The 15,416-nt window shown below is 32.2% G+C and overlaps 3 protein-coding genes and 1 long non-coding RNA gene across 5 annotated transcripts; 2 read left to right on the forward strand and 2 right to left on the reverse strand.

The window, feature by feature from the left end:
• The first annotated feature begins 306 nt into the window (after window positions 1-306).
• Window positions 307-3,688, forward strand: TM9SF3 (transmembrane 9 superfamily protein member 3). Its single transcript, XM_027348180.2, has 7 exons — window positions 307-669; window positions 731-1,215; window positions 1,292-1,487; window positions 1,549-2,438; window positions 2,532-2,887; window positions 2,968-3,128; window positions 3,197-3,688. Exons 2-7 carry the CDS (start codon window positions 877-879, stop codon window positions 3,262-3,264), a joined length of 2,010 nt encoding a protein of 669 aa, XP_027203981.2. The 5' UTR covers window positions 307-669; window positions 731-876; the 3' UTR covers window positions 3,265-3,688.
• A 31-nt stretch (window positions 3,689-3,719) lies between these two features.
• Window positions 3,720-4,585, forward strand: LOC113797747 (uncharacterized). Its single transcript, XM_027348182.2, has one exon. The coding sequence runs from the start codon at window positions 3,818-3,820 to the stop codon at window positions 4,514-4,516; it is 699 nt and encodes a 232-aa protein (XP_027203983.1). The 5' UTR covers window positions 3,720-3,817; the 3' UTR covers window positions 4,517-4,585.
• A 266-nt stretch (window positions 4,586-4,851) lies between these two features.
• On the reverse strand, window positions 4,852-8,874 carry LOC113797744 (uncharacterized). The gene is made up of 3 exons (XM_027348170.2): window positions 8,701-8,874; window positions 8,468-8,589; window positions 4,852-8,372 (listed from the first exon to the last, which is right to left on the reverse strand). Exons 1-3 carry the CDS (start codon window positions 8,710-8,712, stop codon window positions 4,874-4,876), a joined length of 3,633 nt encoding a protein of 1,210 aa, XP_027203971.2. The 5' UTR covers window positions 8,713-8,874; the 3' UTR covers window positions 4,852-4,873.
• Window positions 8,875-13,311: 4,437 nt separating this feature from the next.
• LOC142645643 (uncharacterized) lies at window positions 13,312-15,398 on the reverse strand. Of its 2 annotated transcripts, none has more exons than XR_012846727.1 (3): window positions 15,171-15,398; window positions 14,696-15,053; window positions 13,312-14,624 (listed from the first exon to the last, which is right to left on the reverse strand). It is a non-coding gene; the product is annotated as an uncharacterized LOC142645643 (long non-coding RNA). The 2 variants fall into 2 exon arrangements; XR_012846726.1 differs by having other exon boundaries at window positions 15,167-15,398.
• Window positions 15,399-15,416: the final 18 nt, after the last annotated feature.

The raw sequence follows: 15,416 nt of genomic DNA on the forward strand, positions 1-15,416 counted from the left end.
CAAAATTCCTTCAAAAATCCTGTTATGGTTTTTTTTTTTTACGAGGAAAAAAATAAATGGACAAAAACCTTTATTCTGTTCCCGATTGAATTTCAATAGGATATCATTGGATACACATTGAGAGGCTATGTCCAAATATTTATTGCCTATCTCTCGATATATTATAACAAAAATTTTTCTTCTTTTTTAGCCTGACGTGGAGCTCAATAACAGTGTTATTTTTGTTTTCTAGCGCAGAATCTTTATAATTTCATGCGGCTCAAAACAATTTTTTTGGTTTTGGTTTTGGTTTTTCTGGATTGATCAAAAAATAATCATTAAATTGAAAAGAAAAAAAAAATCAAAAAACTCTTGTTGTTTTTTGGGTGGCGTGTTCAATCATATTGTTCAGGTTGTTGTTTTTTTTCTCTCTATCGATGCGCTAAATAATATTGATCTTTTCAACAACAACAACAACAACAAAAATTGAAAATAACTTTAAGCTAATCATTAAGAAATTCGAAACAACAACAATCGATAATAATCAATAAGTTCCATTTTTTTTCCAATCATAATTCATCATAACGGTGTCGACGTGTATTTTTTTGTTTGTTTTGTTTTTGTTTTTGAAAATCCATTTTTTTTCTTTAATCAATGATGATGATAATGATTTTCAGTTAATTAACCGAGGTAAATATTCTCAGAATTTCCTTGAAAAATTTTCATTAGAAAATCTCTTTTAAAAATCCAGAATTATAGAATAACAACCGAAAATTTCGAATCAATCAATTTCGAATCATAAAATTCGAATCCTGAAAACAAGTTTCGTCATATTTTGTGGTTTAGAATTCATTCATTCGATTCGATTCTTGCTTTGTGTGTCGTGTGTGCCTTGTCATGAAATTCAATCAACAACAAAGAAATAATTTTTCAAAATATCAAATGATAAAAACTAAAACTACAAAATTATTACATTATAATAAAAATGTAATAATGTTTTCGAATAATGATAATGATGATAATGATAATATGGAATCGAATGGAAAATTTTTATATTCAACAAAATTAATACAAAATAATGAAAAAAATAATGATAAAATGATTATAAGAGAATCATTATCCAAAACAAGAGCTTCAACAACAACAACAACAACAACGTGTTTTTTATTCGTTATTTCTTTGATGTTATTGATGGCACAAATTCCATTCGGTGCCTGTGATGAACATGAACATATTGTTAGTATATTTTATTTATGAAAATGAAATGAATGTTGATCTAATTGAATTTTTTGTTTCTCCATTTTCAATGAAGTATGAAGATAGTGAAGAAGTTGTTCTATGGATGAATACTGTTGGTCCATATCATAACCGTCAAGAAACATATGGTTATTTTTCATTACCATTTTGTCGTGGACCTAAAAAAGGAATTAGTCATTATCATGAAACATTAAGTGAAGCAATACAAGGTGTTGAATTGGAATTTTCTGGTCTTGATATTCAATTTAAAGGTTTTTATTTTTAAAATTGTAAAATTTTTTGACATAAAATTAATTTCATTTTTTTCTTTAGTTGACATGAAAAAAACCGAATATTGCAAAATAACATTAACAAAAGAATATTATAATGCATTTGAATTTGCAATCAAAAATTATTATTCATATCAAATGTATATTGATGATCTACCAATAATGGGTTCAGTTGGTTATATAGATGAAAATGATTCAACAATTGTTTATCTATTTACACATAAAAAATTTGATATCGGTTATAATGGTAATCAAATTGTTGATGTTAATATGACCAGTGAAGGAAAAGTACGTTTGATTATTGGTGAAGAAATTGAATTTTCATATGATGTTTATTGGAAACAATCAAATATTCATTTTGAAGATCGTTTTGATAAATATTTGGATCCAAATTTTTTTCAACATCGTATTCATTGGTTTTCAATATTTAATTCATTTATGATGGTTATATTTTTAGTTGGTCTAGTAACAATGATTTTAATGCGTACATTAAGAAAAGATTATGCTCGTTATAATCGTGATGAAGAATTGGATGATATGGATCGTGATTTAGGTGATGAATATGGCTGGAAACAAGTACATGGTGATGTATTTCGTTCACCATCAATGCCAATGTTATTTTCATTAGTAATTGGTTGTGGTTATCATATTGCATTCGTTACATTATTGGTTATAATATTTTCAATAATGGGTGATCTTTATACAAGTCGTGGTTCAATATTAAGTGTTGCAATATTTGTTTATGCTGCTGCATCACCAATAAATGGTTATTTTGGTGGTTCATTATATGCTCAATTTGGTGGTAAACATTGGATTAAACAAATGTTTTGGTCAGCATTTTCAATACCATTAATTGTTTGTGGTACAGCATTTTTTATTAATTTTATTGCTATGTATTATCATGCATCACGTGCCATACCATTTGTAACAATGGTAAGTTTATTATTTATTCATCATTGAATTGATGATATTCGTTTGTAATCATAATTTTAATTATAATTTTTTTTACAAAAAAAAAAAAATTAGTTGGCTGTAGCTAGTATTTGTATATTTATAATATTACCATTAACATTGGTTGGTACTGTATTGGGTAGAAATATATCTGGACAATCGAATAATCCATGTCGAATAAATGCCGTACCACGACCAATACCGGAGAAAAAATGGTTTATGGAACCATCAATCATTGTAATATTAGGCGGAATATTACCATTTGGTTCAATATTTATTGAAATGTATTTTATATTTACATCATTTTGGGCATATAAAATATATTATGTTTATGGTTTTATGTTATTGGTATTTTTAATATTGGCCGCTGTAACATCATGTGTAACAATTGTTTGTACATATTTTCTTCTTAATTCAGAAGATTATCGTTGGTAAGTTGATTCTTGATCATTGATTTATTGATTTCAAAATGATGATTTTTTTTCTCTCTCCCCCAAATTCAATTGTTCAGGCAATGGACTAGTTTTATGGCCGGTGCATCAACATCAATCTATGTTTATCTGTATTCATTTTATTATTTCTTTTTCAAAACAAAAATGTATGGATTATTTCAAACGGTTTTCTATTTTGGTAATATGGCATTATTTAGTATTGCATTGGGTATCATGTGTGGTATGTTTTTTGAATTTTTGAAAATTTTTTTTTTTAAACAAAAATTTCATTTCATTTCAATCACACAGGTACATTTGGCTATATGGGAACAAAAAGTTTTGTTCGAAAAATATATTCAACAGTTAAAATTGATTGATTTTTTTTTTGAAATCCGACTTATTTGCTGCTGCTGTTTCTGATAATGATGATGGCCAGATATCTTTATATTATTTTTTTTTTTTGTTTCAAACACCAAAACACAAACTTTATATTCGTATGACTTTCACACACACACACACACACTCTGCAGAAGAAATTTGAAAAAACCAACAACAAACTTTGTATACTTGCCGAGTGTATTATTCTTGTCAAACATATATTGATCTTCTTTTACTAAATGGATGTTTTTTTTCTCAATCCTAACTACTGTCAATCGAGATAAAGAATTCTGATATGGTGTGCAGATTTCTAATTTTATGTCTTTTTTTTGTACTGAAACAAAAATGAGTTTATTTACTGATTGATATTCGACTTTAGTTTAATTATAATAAAATAAAAATGAATTTTTGTTTTAAAAATTATTTGATTGATTTGATTGATTTTTTGGGGGGTAAAATTTTTAATTTAATTAACCCTCCTCTCCCCGCCACAGTGGCCAGAATATAAATATTTGGTTACCATTAAACAGAATTGAAAATTAAATTGACCAAATGGGATCAATTTGTTCAAGTGTTTCACCTAATGATTTTTCACAAAAAAAGATAAGTATTGATTCACCTGATAATAATCGTAATTCGAAACAACAACAGCAACATCATCATCATCATGATCATCAACAACAACAACAACAACATCCCGAAAGATCATTATCAAATTCGACAAGTAAACGTAATCAATCAAACAATGATAAATCAATAAATTTAACATCATGTCCACGTTTACCATTTCCAAAATCAATACAACCATCAATACGTATTGATAAAAGAAAAATGGAACAAAAATTAGAACAAGAAGATATATTTCGTCGTGCTGTATCGAAAATTGGTTTTCATACATTAAAACAACGTTTACATTCACTACAACAACAACAACAACAACAACAACAAACAAAACATCGAACAATATCAAATCAATCGATTGATAAACAACAACAACAACAACAACAATCAAAACTACAACAAAGATTATCGAAAAGTATTCAATGTAAAAAATTATCATCATCATCAATGAGAGAAATGAAAAAGAAACAAATTTTGAATAAAAAATCCAATACTACAAACAAAAGCAATGATAATAAAACAATATCGAAAAAAAATTCAAAATTCGAATCAATTATAACGAATACAAGTTCAGCAACATCATTCAATTCACAAATTAGTATTTTATCAGTGAAAAGTAAAAAAATGTAAAAACCAAAAAAAAAAACTAAAAAAAATTAAATTTTTTTAAAATAAAATCTTTGAAAAATCTTCGAAGAATTTCTTGACTTTTTCATAATTTTTTTTTTAATTATTCAAGAAAAGGAAAAAAAAACAGAAAAAAGCGGTAAAGGTTGTGGTGAACATTTTTCCACACACTTTGAATAGAAAAATTGTTCGGCAGTCAACAAAAAAAATGGCGGGAAATTACACAAAATTCAAAATTGATTTTTTTTTAGAAAAGTTGACAAGAAAATTCCACATTCCTACCAGAAACAAAAAAATTGAATAATAAAATCGAATTGGAATGAGAGAAGAAAGTAGGGTGTTTGTGTGTGTGTGTGTGGATTAAGCAGATTGAGTTATTTCACGATTTTGTCTTGGATTAAATCGAGGATAATTTGGATTAAATCCACGTCCTTTAGTTTTACTACTACCACCTTTTACACCATAATCTTCACCAGAAGATAATGGTAATGTGGGTAATGATAAAGGTTGTGCAGGTATTGATTGAGATCCAATCGAAGAAGGTCTAGCTGGTTGAATTGGTCTTGGGGCTGGTGCTGGCAATGTTCCGAAAGAAGATGGACCGGATGGCTGAGCTGGGCGTGGAGCTGGTGCCGGTAATGTTCCGAAAGAAGATGGTCCTGATGGTTGAACTGGTCTTGGTGCCGGTAATGTTCCAAAAGAAGATTGTCCGGATGGTTGAACTGGTCTTGGTGCCGGTAATGTTCCAAAAGATGATGGACCGGAAGGCTGAACTGGTCTTGGAGCTGGTGCTGGCAATGTTCCGAAAGATGGTCCGGATGGCTGAGCTGGGCGTGGTGCTGGTGCTGGCAATGTTCCGAAAGATGATGGACCAGATGGTTGAGCTGGTCTTGGGGCTGGTGCCGGTAATGTTCCAAAAGAAGATTGTCCGGATGGTTGAACTGGTCTTGGAGCTGGTGCTGGCAATGTTCCGAAAGATGATGGTCCAGATGGTTGAACTGGTCTTGGTGCCGGTAATGTTCCGAAAGAAGATGGTCCAGATGGTTGAATTGGTCTTGGAGCTGGTGCAGGTAATGTTCCAAAAGATGATGGACCGGAAGGCTGAACTGGTCTTGGAGCTGGTGCTGGCAATGTTCCGAAAGAAGATGGTCCGGATGGCTGAGCTGGGCGTGGTGCTGGTGCTGGCAATGTTCCGAAAGATGATGGACCAGATGGTTGAGCTGGTCTTGGGGCTGGTGCCGGTAATGTTCCAAAAGAAGATTGTCCGGATGGTTGAACTGGTCTTGGAGCTGGTGCTGGCAATGTTCCGAAAGATGATGGTCCAGATGGTTGAACTGGTCTTGGTGCCGGTAATGTTCCAAAAGATGATGGTCCAGATGGCTGAACTGGTCTTGGTGCTGGTGCAGGCAACGTTCCGAAAGATGATGGTCCTGATGGTTGAACTGGTCTTGGAGCTGGTGCTGGCAAGGTTCCAAAAGAACTTGGACGTGTTAGAGTGCTTGGTCCAGTTATTCGACCTTTAACGCCTCCTGTAAATCGTGATTTCTCAGAAACAGTTCCAAAAGATGATGGTCCTGATGGTTGAACTGGGCGTGGTGCTGGTGCTGGCAATGTTCCGAAAGAAGATGGTCCGGATGGCTGAGCTGGGCGTGGAGCTGGTGCTGGCAATGTTCCGAAAGAAGATGGTCCAGATGGCTGAACTGGTCTTGGGGCTGGTGCCGGTAATGTTCCAAAAGATGATGGTCCTGATGGTTGAACTGGTCTTGGTGCCGGTAATGTTCCAAAAGAAGATTGTCCGGATGGTTGAACTGGTCTTGGTGCCGGTAATGTTCCAAAAGATGATGGACCGGAAGGCTGAACTGGTCTTGGAGCTGGTGCTGGCAATGTTCCGAAAGAAGATGGTCCGGATGGCTGAGCTGGGCGTGGAGCTGGTGCTGGCAATGTTCCGAAAGAAGATGGTCCGGATGGCTGAGCTGGGCGTGGTGCTGGTGCTGGCAATGTTCCGAAAGATGATTGACCAGATGGTTGAGCTGGTCTTGGGGCTGGTGCTGGCAATGTTCCGAAAGAAGATGGTCCAGATGGCTGAACTGGTCTTGGGGCTGGTGCCGGTAATGTTCCGAAAGAAGATGGTCCAGATGGCTGAACTGGTCTTGGGGCTGGTGCTGGCAATGTTCCGAAAGAAGATGGACCGGATGGCTGAACTGGTCTTGGGGCTGGTGCCGGTAATGTTCCAAAAGATGATGGTCCTGATGGTTGAACTGGGCGTGGTGCTGGTGCTGGCAATGTTCCAAAAGAAGATTGTCCGGATGGTTGAACTGGTCTTGGAGCTGGTGCTGGCAATGTTCCGAAAGATGATGGTCCTGATGGTTGAACTGGTCTTGGTGCCGGTAATGTTCCAAAAGAAGATTGTCCTGATGGTTGAACTGGTCTTGGTGCCGGTAATGTTCCAAAAGATGATGGTCCTGATGGTTGAACTGGGCGTGGTGCCGGTAATGTTCCGAAAGAAGATGGTCCAGATGGCTGAACTGGTCTTGGGGCTGGTGCCGGTAATGTTCCAAAAGATGATGGTCCTGATGGTTGAACTGGGCGTGGAGCTGGTGCTGGTAATCCTGGGCTTGGCAAAGCACCAAATGATGGTCTCGATGGCTGAGCTGGTAGTGAAGCTGGTGCTGGCAATGTTCCAAAAGATGATGGACCAGCTGGCTGGATTAGAAGAATAGGGCTCTCTTCTTCATCAATGATATCTTTTTGTTGTTCGATATTGAATTGAGCTTGTGTGCGAGTTAATGTTTGTGATGGAAATACGGCTGGGCGCGTTAAAGTTCCGGAAGAAGATGATCCGGTTGGTTGAACTGGTCTTGGAGCTGGCGCTGGCAACCTTCCAAAAGAAGATGGTGCGGATGGCTGAACTGGTCTTGGGGCTGGTGCTGGCAATGTTCCAAAAGTAGATTGTCCGGATGGTTGAACTGGGCGTGGTGCTGGTGCTGGCAATGTTCCGAAAGAAGATGGACCGGATGGCTGAACTGGTCGAGGAGCTGGTGCTGGCAATGTTCCAAAAGAAGATTGTCCGGATGGCTGGGCTGGGCGTGGAGCTGGTGCCGGTAATGTTCCGAAAGAAGATGGTCCAGAAGGCTGAACTGGTCTTGGGGCTGGTCCTGGCAACGTTCCGAAGGAAGATTGTCCGGATGGTTGAACTGGGCGTGGTGCTGGTGCCGGTAATGTTCCGAAAGAAGATGGACCGGATGGTTGAGCAGGACGTGGAGCTGGTGCCGGCAATGTTCCGAAAGAAGATGGTTCAGATGGCTGAACTGGTCTTGGGGCTGGTGCTGGCAACGTTCCGAAGGAAGATTGTCCGGATGGTTGAACTGGGCGTGGTGCTGGTGCCGGTAATGTTCCGAAGGAAGATGGTCCAGATGGTTGAACTGGTCTTGGAGCTGGTGCTGGTAATCCTGGACTTGGCAAAGATCCAAATGATGGACCAGATGGCTGAACTGGGCGTGGAGCTGGTGCTGGTATATTTGATTGCTGTTCATCATTTTCATTTACAGCAACCAAAAGAATACCACCATCTTGATTTCCTAATGATGATGGACGCACAGGACCAGGAAGCGGAACTGCTGGACTAGGTCTAGTTTGTGTTGTAAATGAAGATATTGGTTGACCACCACTACTAATACGTTGACCAAACGTTGGTGTTTGTGATGGTTGTTGTATACGACCGGTTGGTATTGAAATAAATTGTGGTCGTTGTTTATCATCAACCACTTCAGCCAAAGTATGTTCTTCATCTTGATCATCAAATTGATTTAATTGTACAATTTGTCCTTCTTGTTGTTGAAATGCTTGTCGTTCATTTCGTCTATATCGAAAAACAAAACAAAAAACAAAAAATTTGATTCAAAATTCATATTTTTTCTCGTTAAATATTGATTTCTTTCATTCAAAAAAACTTACGTAATTTCATATGATTTCCACCATTGATCATCATCACGTTTCCATTGATTATTATTATCATCTGCATTGGAAAATTTTGCCACCACCACCAACAGAATGTTGAATATTGTAATCACTTTTGGCTATGATTCCGGAAAAATTTTTCAACAAAAGTAAAGAAAAAAGCAAAAGAATGAATCACATTTCCAGAAAAATTTTTCCGTCAATTTTTTCTTATTTCACTTTTCATTTACCTTAGGGAACATTTTTTGTTGTTGTTGGGATATCGCAGAAAACAAATTTCAAAAAATCACACTCAACCAGGTGAAAAAAAACGGAACAAAATTGATGCGATTTTTTGAAGAAAAAATTATTCAAAGCTCGCGCTGCCCGAGCTTAAACAAAACACAAACAAGAGACAGAAAGAAGAGAACAAAAATCCAAAACAAATTTTTAATCAATTGGCTTTTTATATTGGAAACTGGAAACAAAAAAATCTTCAATCAATCTTCGATTTTCGTTCATTTAGTTGCAACAGATTTTCTTTTTCATTTCATTAATTCACACTTCTTCACTTTTTTTTTTTGTTGTTTTCTTCCAAAAGCTTATGGAAAATCAATCGATTCAGAAAGAGAAAAATAGTGAATCTTCTTCCTTTTTTTTCCCCAAAAAAAGTTAAATTGAAAATAAATGAACGCCCTTCATTATCAAACAGCATTATTTCGTTTCCACAAGATGCGATCATCAACATTGACCCATCCTATATTTTTTTTTTTATTGATGCGGCTGCTGCAATTTAATTTTTGCTTGGAAAAAAGTATGATAATGATTCCGTCGATCGAGAAAAAAAAAGATGCGTGTGTTCCATCCATCCATCTATCGATCGACAATTCATGGTCATCATTCCGGCTTGTTAATTTATTGAAAATCATTAATTTAAATACAGCAGATGATTTCAAGCATGGTTTTCGCGTTATAGTTTCATATTATTAATCCATTCAATGTGATCATTATTGAATACACAAGAATCAATATATGAATTTTTCCATTGATTTGAATTCAAATTTTTATGGAAAAAAAAAACAAAATTTAAATATTAAATATTTTTGCAGGATCTTTCAACAACAAGGATGTTTTTTTGCTTCTTTTTGCTAAGATCTTCTTCTTAACAAAAATCCTGATTTCAATTTTCAATCATTGATTCATTCAGTAGGAAAATAATGTTCTGAAGAGGGAAACATATATCTTTTTTGGCAGTGGAAAAATCCAGTACAAAGAAATAAAAAAAAGATCTTAAAACAATAAAACAACAAAAAATCCAACAAGAAGATTCACTTTGCAATGTTGATGATAATGTTGTAAAAACAACAACAACATAAAGCTTTTCATCTTCTTTTTATTTCAAGTTTAATTTGATCAAAAAAAAAAAACATTTTCTCACTTTATCATCATCATCATCATACATCACCATTGACCATTCCACATTATAGTCTTCGTTTGTATTTTTTTTATATCCAAAATGTCCATGATAAGTAATGGGGAAAAAGAAAAAGTGGCCATAAGATCAGATCTTACATGATGCTAATGAATCCATTTTCATGGTGGGAAAAAAACAAAACATTATACCATTTATTCACGTAAGCGAAAGACAGAGAAAGAAATGGAAAGTGAAGGAAAAAAAAGATGCGAAAATAGAAAACAGATTTCATCATAGAATTTATCATGATGAAAATTTCATCATTTTTTTCTTCTGTTTCAAGATTTATTAATAGATCTTCTTTTTTTTTTGTGGATTAATAATCAAATGAAATTGACGAATGAAATTGATGATCATGTTTTTTTTTGTTGTTGGCGATAAAAGGGTTAAAAGATTTAAGTGAAAAATGGCTTTTTTTCACTTAGTTAATTCTTCGAGTCAACGAAAAAACAATATGAAAAAACCTTGAAAAAAATTAAAATAATGTTCCGGCCAAAAAAATTTTCATTATGATTGTTTTAAATGTTCCCAAGTTTTTTTTTAATGGCAATGATTTTTGGCTGATGAAGTACATCACTGATTTGAAAATTTTTTGAATAAAGAAAGATTTTAATTTTCAAGAAAAAAATGATAACTCTTCCGGAGAGAGAGAGAGAAAGAGAGAGAGAGAGAGAGAGAGAGAGAGATTGAATGAATGAATGTCAGCCGGATAAGATGTTCATCACGAATCACAATTCCATATTTTTTCCCTTGTTGCGTGTGCCATATTAGAATATTATTTTCCTGATGAATATTCAAATGAGAGAGAGAGAGAGAGAGAGAGAGAGAGAGAATTATTTAAGACAGGAAAAAAAACTTTTAATTTAATTGGAATTATTTTACAAACGTAAAAAAAACAAAATCAATGATGATGATGATGATCATTATAAATTAAACTTTTTTTCAATTCTTGTTACAAATTTTCAAGGTTTTCATTTTGATTTGAATTTGTCATGATTAAAAAAAATGATTTTGTTTTCTGGATGAAATAATCCGATTTTCTTTTCAACAGAAAAAATCAAAAATTAATTAAACAAAATTCAAGGTGGATTAATTTAAAAATTAAAAATGGAAAATCGACGGGTGCATTTTTGTTTTTTGTTTTGTTTTTGAACGGTGATTTTAAAATGAAAACAAAAAGTACAGGAAAAAGCAATGTCGAAGAATGAAATCGTTTGAATTTGATTTTTGATTTTTGATTGCTTTAAAATTTCATAAATCATTTTTGTTTGTACTGAAATTAACTCAATGATTAATATCTGATATGCTTCTGTTTTCTGTTGTTATTAATAATAATCTCATTTGGATGATGATCTTGTTTTGCGTCATTGTAAATAAAAAGCAAACAAACAGAAAAAAATCATTGAAATCATTCAAAAAAAACATAGGATTATCATTCAGGTAAATAAAAAACAAGCAAAAAAATGAATAATGGAAAATTTCGGTTTATAATAATAATGATGGTGGTGGTAATGATGTTAATAAATTAATAAATTGTAACAAATAAAAAGGTAATTTTTTGGAACAAATTACCGGTGTTTAACAAAGAAGATGAATATTCATATTTCTTTTTTCAAACTTCCAGTTGGATAGCAGAAGAATATTCTGTGATGATTAATAACAACAGAAACAAACACAAACAAGCAAAAAACAACTAATTCCTTGTTGAAATTCTTTTGCAACCGTAGCCAATGGATTATGAGAATGATATGCAGAAGAAGAAAAAAAAATGTTAAGCATCATAAAGCAAATACATGGACTATAGAAAAAACTGTCCAAATCATTAACACACACACTACTTACCTGGATTTATGTATAAAAACCTGTCCAAAGAATCGGTTATTATATTAGTTTGTTTGTTTTTACTTGCAGAATTAGCGACAAAGATAACAACAACCAACCGACAACAAACAATGTCTATTGAAACAATATTACAAAATGAATTAATTCGAGAAAAAATTTTCGATAAAATTCCAATTGATAAATTATTTACAAAAAGATTTATAAATCAAAAATTTTATCAATTAATTTTTTTATATTTAAAACGACGTGAAAAAATAATTGATTTTTTACAAATTACAACAGCGACCAACAATGATGATAATGAAGAAGATGATAATAGTCAAGATGCCAACGAAGATGATGTTCATAAAGAAATTTTCCCATCAATTAATCCTTCGTTACAAACAAGGTATAAATTAACATTAAATTTTTCCTATCAATATTGGCTTGATGATGAAACATTGATGGCAAAAATATTCAATTTTAATTTGATAATTATGAAAAACAACAACAACAACAACAAACATGAACAACAACAACAACAACAACAACAAATTATACCTATTGGCGATCGATTAATTTGTTGTTGTTGTTGTTGTTTAAAATCGATGACAACAACAACAATATTGGAAAATATTTACTTGGATCATTGTTGGAATATAACCAATACCCGATTATTGAAAATATTTACAAATTTTCAACAAATTCGTAAATTATCATTATCATTTATATATTCAATTGATGATAAATTATTAATTATGATTGGAAAATTATTAAAACAATTACAATGGATTAATTTACAATGTTGTTATCGTATAACCGATTATGGTATTGCTGGGTATGTTTGTTTGTTTGATATTTTTCATATTTCAATTTTACTTTTTTCCTGACTTTTGCATGCTTTTGTTGTTTCATTGAAAAAATCCGCATTGAAAAAAAAACAATTTTCATCAAGCTTGACTCCGAAAAGAATTTATTCCATTTTCCACGATAAATCTTATATAAATCCTGTCCATCCGAAAAAAATGATTATTATAAGATACTAAATGGTCAAGCTCTATAGACAAAAAAAAACAACAAAAGCAAAAATCTAATCTAGTGACAGCGTAAGCTGAAGAGATTAACTGAGATCATAAACATTCCTGTTAAGAATTAACAATTATTTCCAAAGAAAATAAGTGTTAATTTCAACAAACAGCCAAAAAAAATGTTTTCAGGATTTTTTGATGTGATTATCCATGTCTAACATGATCATATTAATGTTGTCAAACGCGTGTAAATGTCAACAGTCAAATAGGAATCCAAATTGATGTTGACTTTTGAATAAAGATGATAAAGAACAGAACAGATGAAAGTTTTTCAATCATTAATTTTACTTGTAACAAGATATTGAAACAAACAACAACAAAATTCAATGAAGGACCACAATTGTTTGTAAATTTTGTTGTTGTTGTTGTTGTTTATGATGATTTATTATGCATTATTTCCATTGAAAACAACAACAACAACAACACGCAAATGGTGATGTCATCGATATTCAAAAAAACAAAAACAAAACGTTGTTTATTGATTTTTTAAATGAATTTTTAACACCGAATGACACTTGCACAAACATCCTTGGCCTTGATTGGAAACCAAAAAAAAACAGCTGAACAATATTGTCATCCAATGAATTGAATGGGCCCTTGATTTTTCTTTTTAAAAAAAATTAATTTTGTTTTTGTTTTTTGTTTGTTTCACTATTTAACACGTTTGGATAATCAATGGATCAAGGATGTGATGAAGAAGATTTTTTTTTCAATTTTAAATCCAATCAATGACATGGATGATTGGTTTTTAATTTTCTTGTTTGTTTTTGTTTCAAGAACAAAAAAACAAACAAGTGACGATTATGCCCCTTGATTGTCAATTCGATCATGACATTTTCGCTGTTGTCAATGATGATACATTTTTTTCAAAAATTTAAAATTTTTTTAAATTTAAAAAAGTTTTAAAATGCATGATTAAAATCGATTAAACTTGAAAGGGGGAAAAAGAAGAATTTTCAATGAAAAATTCAATGAAAATTCAAGAATGAATGAAACAAAAAATTTGCATAAAAAATCATCATTAACACGCACACATCCTTCCACCTATAGGTGATCATTCATTTCATTTCATTTCATTTCATTGAAATTCAAATCGACCAACGTTTGGGTTTTCCAACAGCAATTTTCGGAACAATAAAAAAGTCTTTGTTGATGTTTGAAACACAGAATCGTTTCGTTTCATCAGAAAAGAAGAAAAAAAATCAAATTTTTTTACATATTTTTTTCAAATCAAGGCAAATGTGATCATCATCATCATCATCATCATTAATGGTTGTTGTTGTTGTTGATTTTCCTTAAGATGTTCTTTTCATTTTCATCTTTCTTCGTTGAATTTAAATTCAATAAATTTTCTCCAATATCAAATATTGGTGGTGGTGGTGATGGTGGTGATGGTAATGGTAATCAGTTTTTTTCGAATGTTTTTGTTTCGAATGTTTTTTTTTTCTCGAAACATTCGATTTGATTCGATTCGATTCGATTCCCCATAATGTAAAGATTATTTATTTCATTTTCTTAGCTTTCATTTTTCAAATGAATATTTCGTGTTTCGACATTGAAACATTTGAACACATTGAACACACACATCACCACCAATAAATTGTCGATATTTCGCCATATCAGATGATGATGATGATACTTGTAATTAAATGTAAATTTTAAACAATTTTTCGTTCGTTTTTCGTTGAAGCAAATACGAAAAAACAACATTAATTGATGATGTTTCACTTTGTATCATTTCGATTCGAAAAAAACGATGTTGTTTTTTGCCCAATTTCGTTGATGAATCCATCTACAAAAAAAACAGAAAAAACATTTCGCATCATTTTTCTTATTTTAAAGCGAAAAAAAACATTTTCTTACTTGTTTTTTCTTCATTAATTTGGATTATTTTCTTTTCATTTCAATTTAACAACAAAGTTTGATGCAAATACCGATATCGATTGTACGATTAAGATTGCCGATAAAAAATAATAAGATTTTAATAACAACGACAACAGCGATGAAGATGAACGATAATGTTAAAACAACGACAACGACAAAATTACGTTATATGAATATAAAACATTGTTTCAATGTCAGTTCGGATTTTATTGCCAGTATTATGATTGATTATCGTTCGAACAATGATCACCATGATCATCGTGGTAAAAATAACAAGACAAATCAAAAATCATCATCATCATCATCATTGATTATTGTTCATGATAATAGAACATTACTTGAATGAATGAATTCACAGAATCAATGAAAAAAGGAAGAAGAAGAAGAAAAAAAAACTATGAATTTTCAGGAATTAAAATCAAAATGGCATTCAAAAAACACTTTACATACTTACATTTTTCTCGCAAATTCAAATCAATTATTATCCAAAAAAACAAAAAACAAAAAAAAAAAAACAAAAAACAAAAAAAAAACAAAAAACAAAAATTGAATTTTTCCCCGCAAATGATAATGGTGGCCATAAATCACCGAATTTGTCGATTGGCGATTTTTTTGCGAACATTTTTCGAACATTCGAAAAATTCGAATGTTTTTCGAGGGGAAAAACTAGCGCCATCTACTAGAGTGAGAAGACAATGAA

Source organism: Dermatophagoides pteronyssinus, unplaced genomic scaffold, assembly GCF_027571235.1.
Source record: "Dermatophagoides pteronyssinus isolate colony J.1.1.1.1 unplaced genomic scaffold, Derpt_VIB-CSIC_2022.12 sq0016, whole genome shotgun sequence".
Taxonomy (NCBI): domain Eukaryota; kingdom Metazoa; phylum Arthropoda; class Arachnida; order Sarcoptiformes; family Pyroglyphidae; genus Dermatophagoides; species Dermatophagoides pteronyssinus.

Coding starts and splice junctions, on each gene's coding strand:
- TM9SF3 (XM_027348180.2), top strand. CDS start 877: ATGAAATTCAATCAACAACAAAGAAATAATTTTTCAAAATATCAAATG. Junction 2,439..2,531: donor CCATACCATTTGTAACAATG/GTAAGTTTATTA, acceptor AAAAAAAATTAG/TTGGCTGTAGCTAGTATTTG. Junction 3,129..3,196: donor TGCATTGGGTATCATGTGTG/GTATGTTTTTTG, acceptor TCAATCACACAG/GTACATTTGGCTATATGGGA.
- LOC113797744 (XM_027348170.2), bottom strand. Junction 8,373..8,467: donor TGGAAATCATATGAAATTAC/GTAAGTTTTTTT, acceptor TTTTCGATATAG/ACGAAATGAACGACAAGCAT.
- LOC113797747 (XM_027348182.2), top strand. CDS start 3,818: ATGGGATCAATTTGTTCAAGTGTTTCACCTAATGATTTTTCACAAAAA.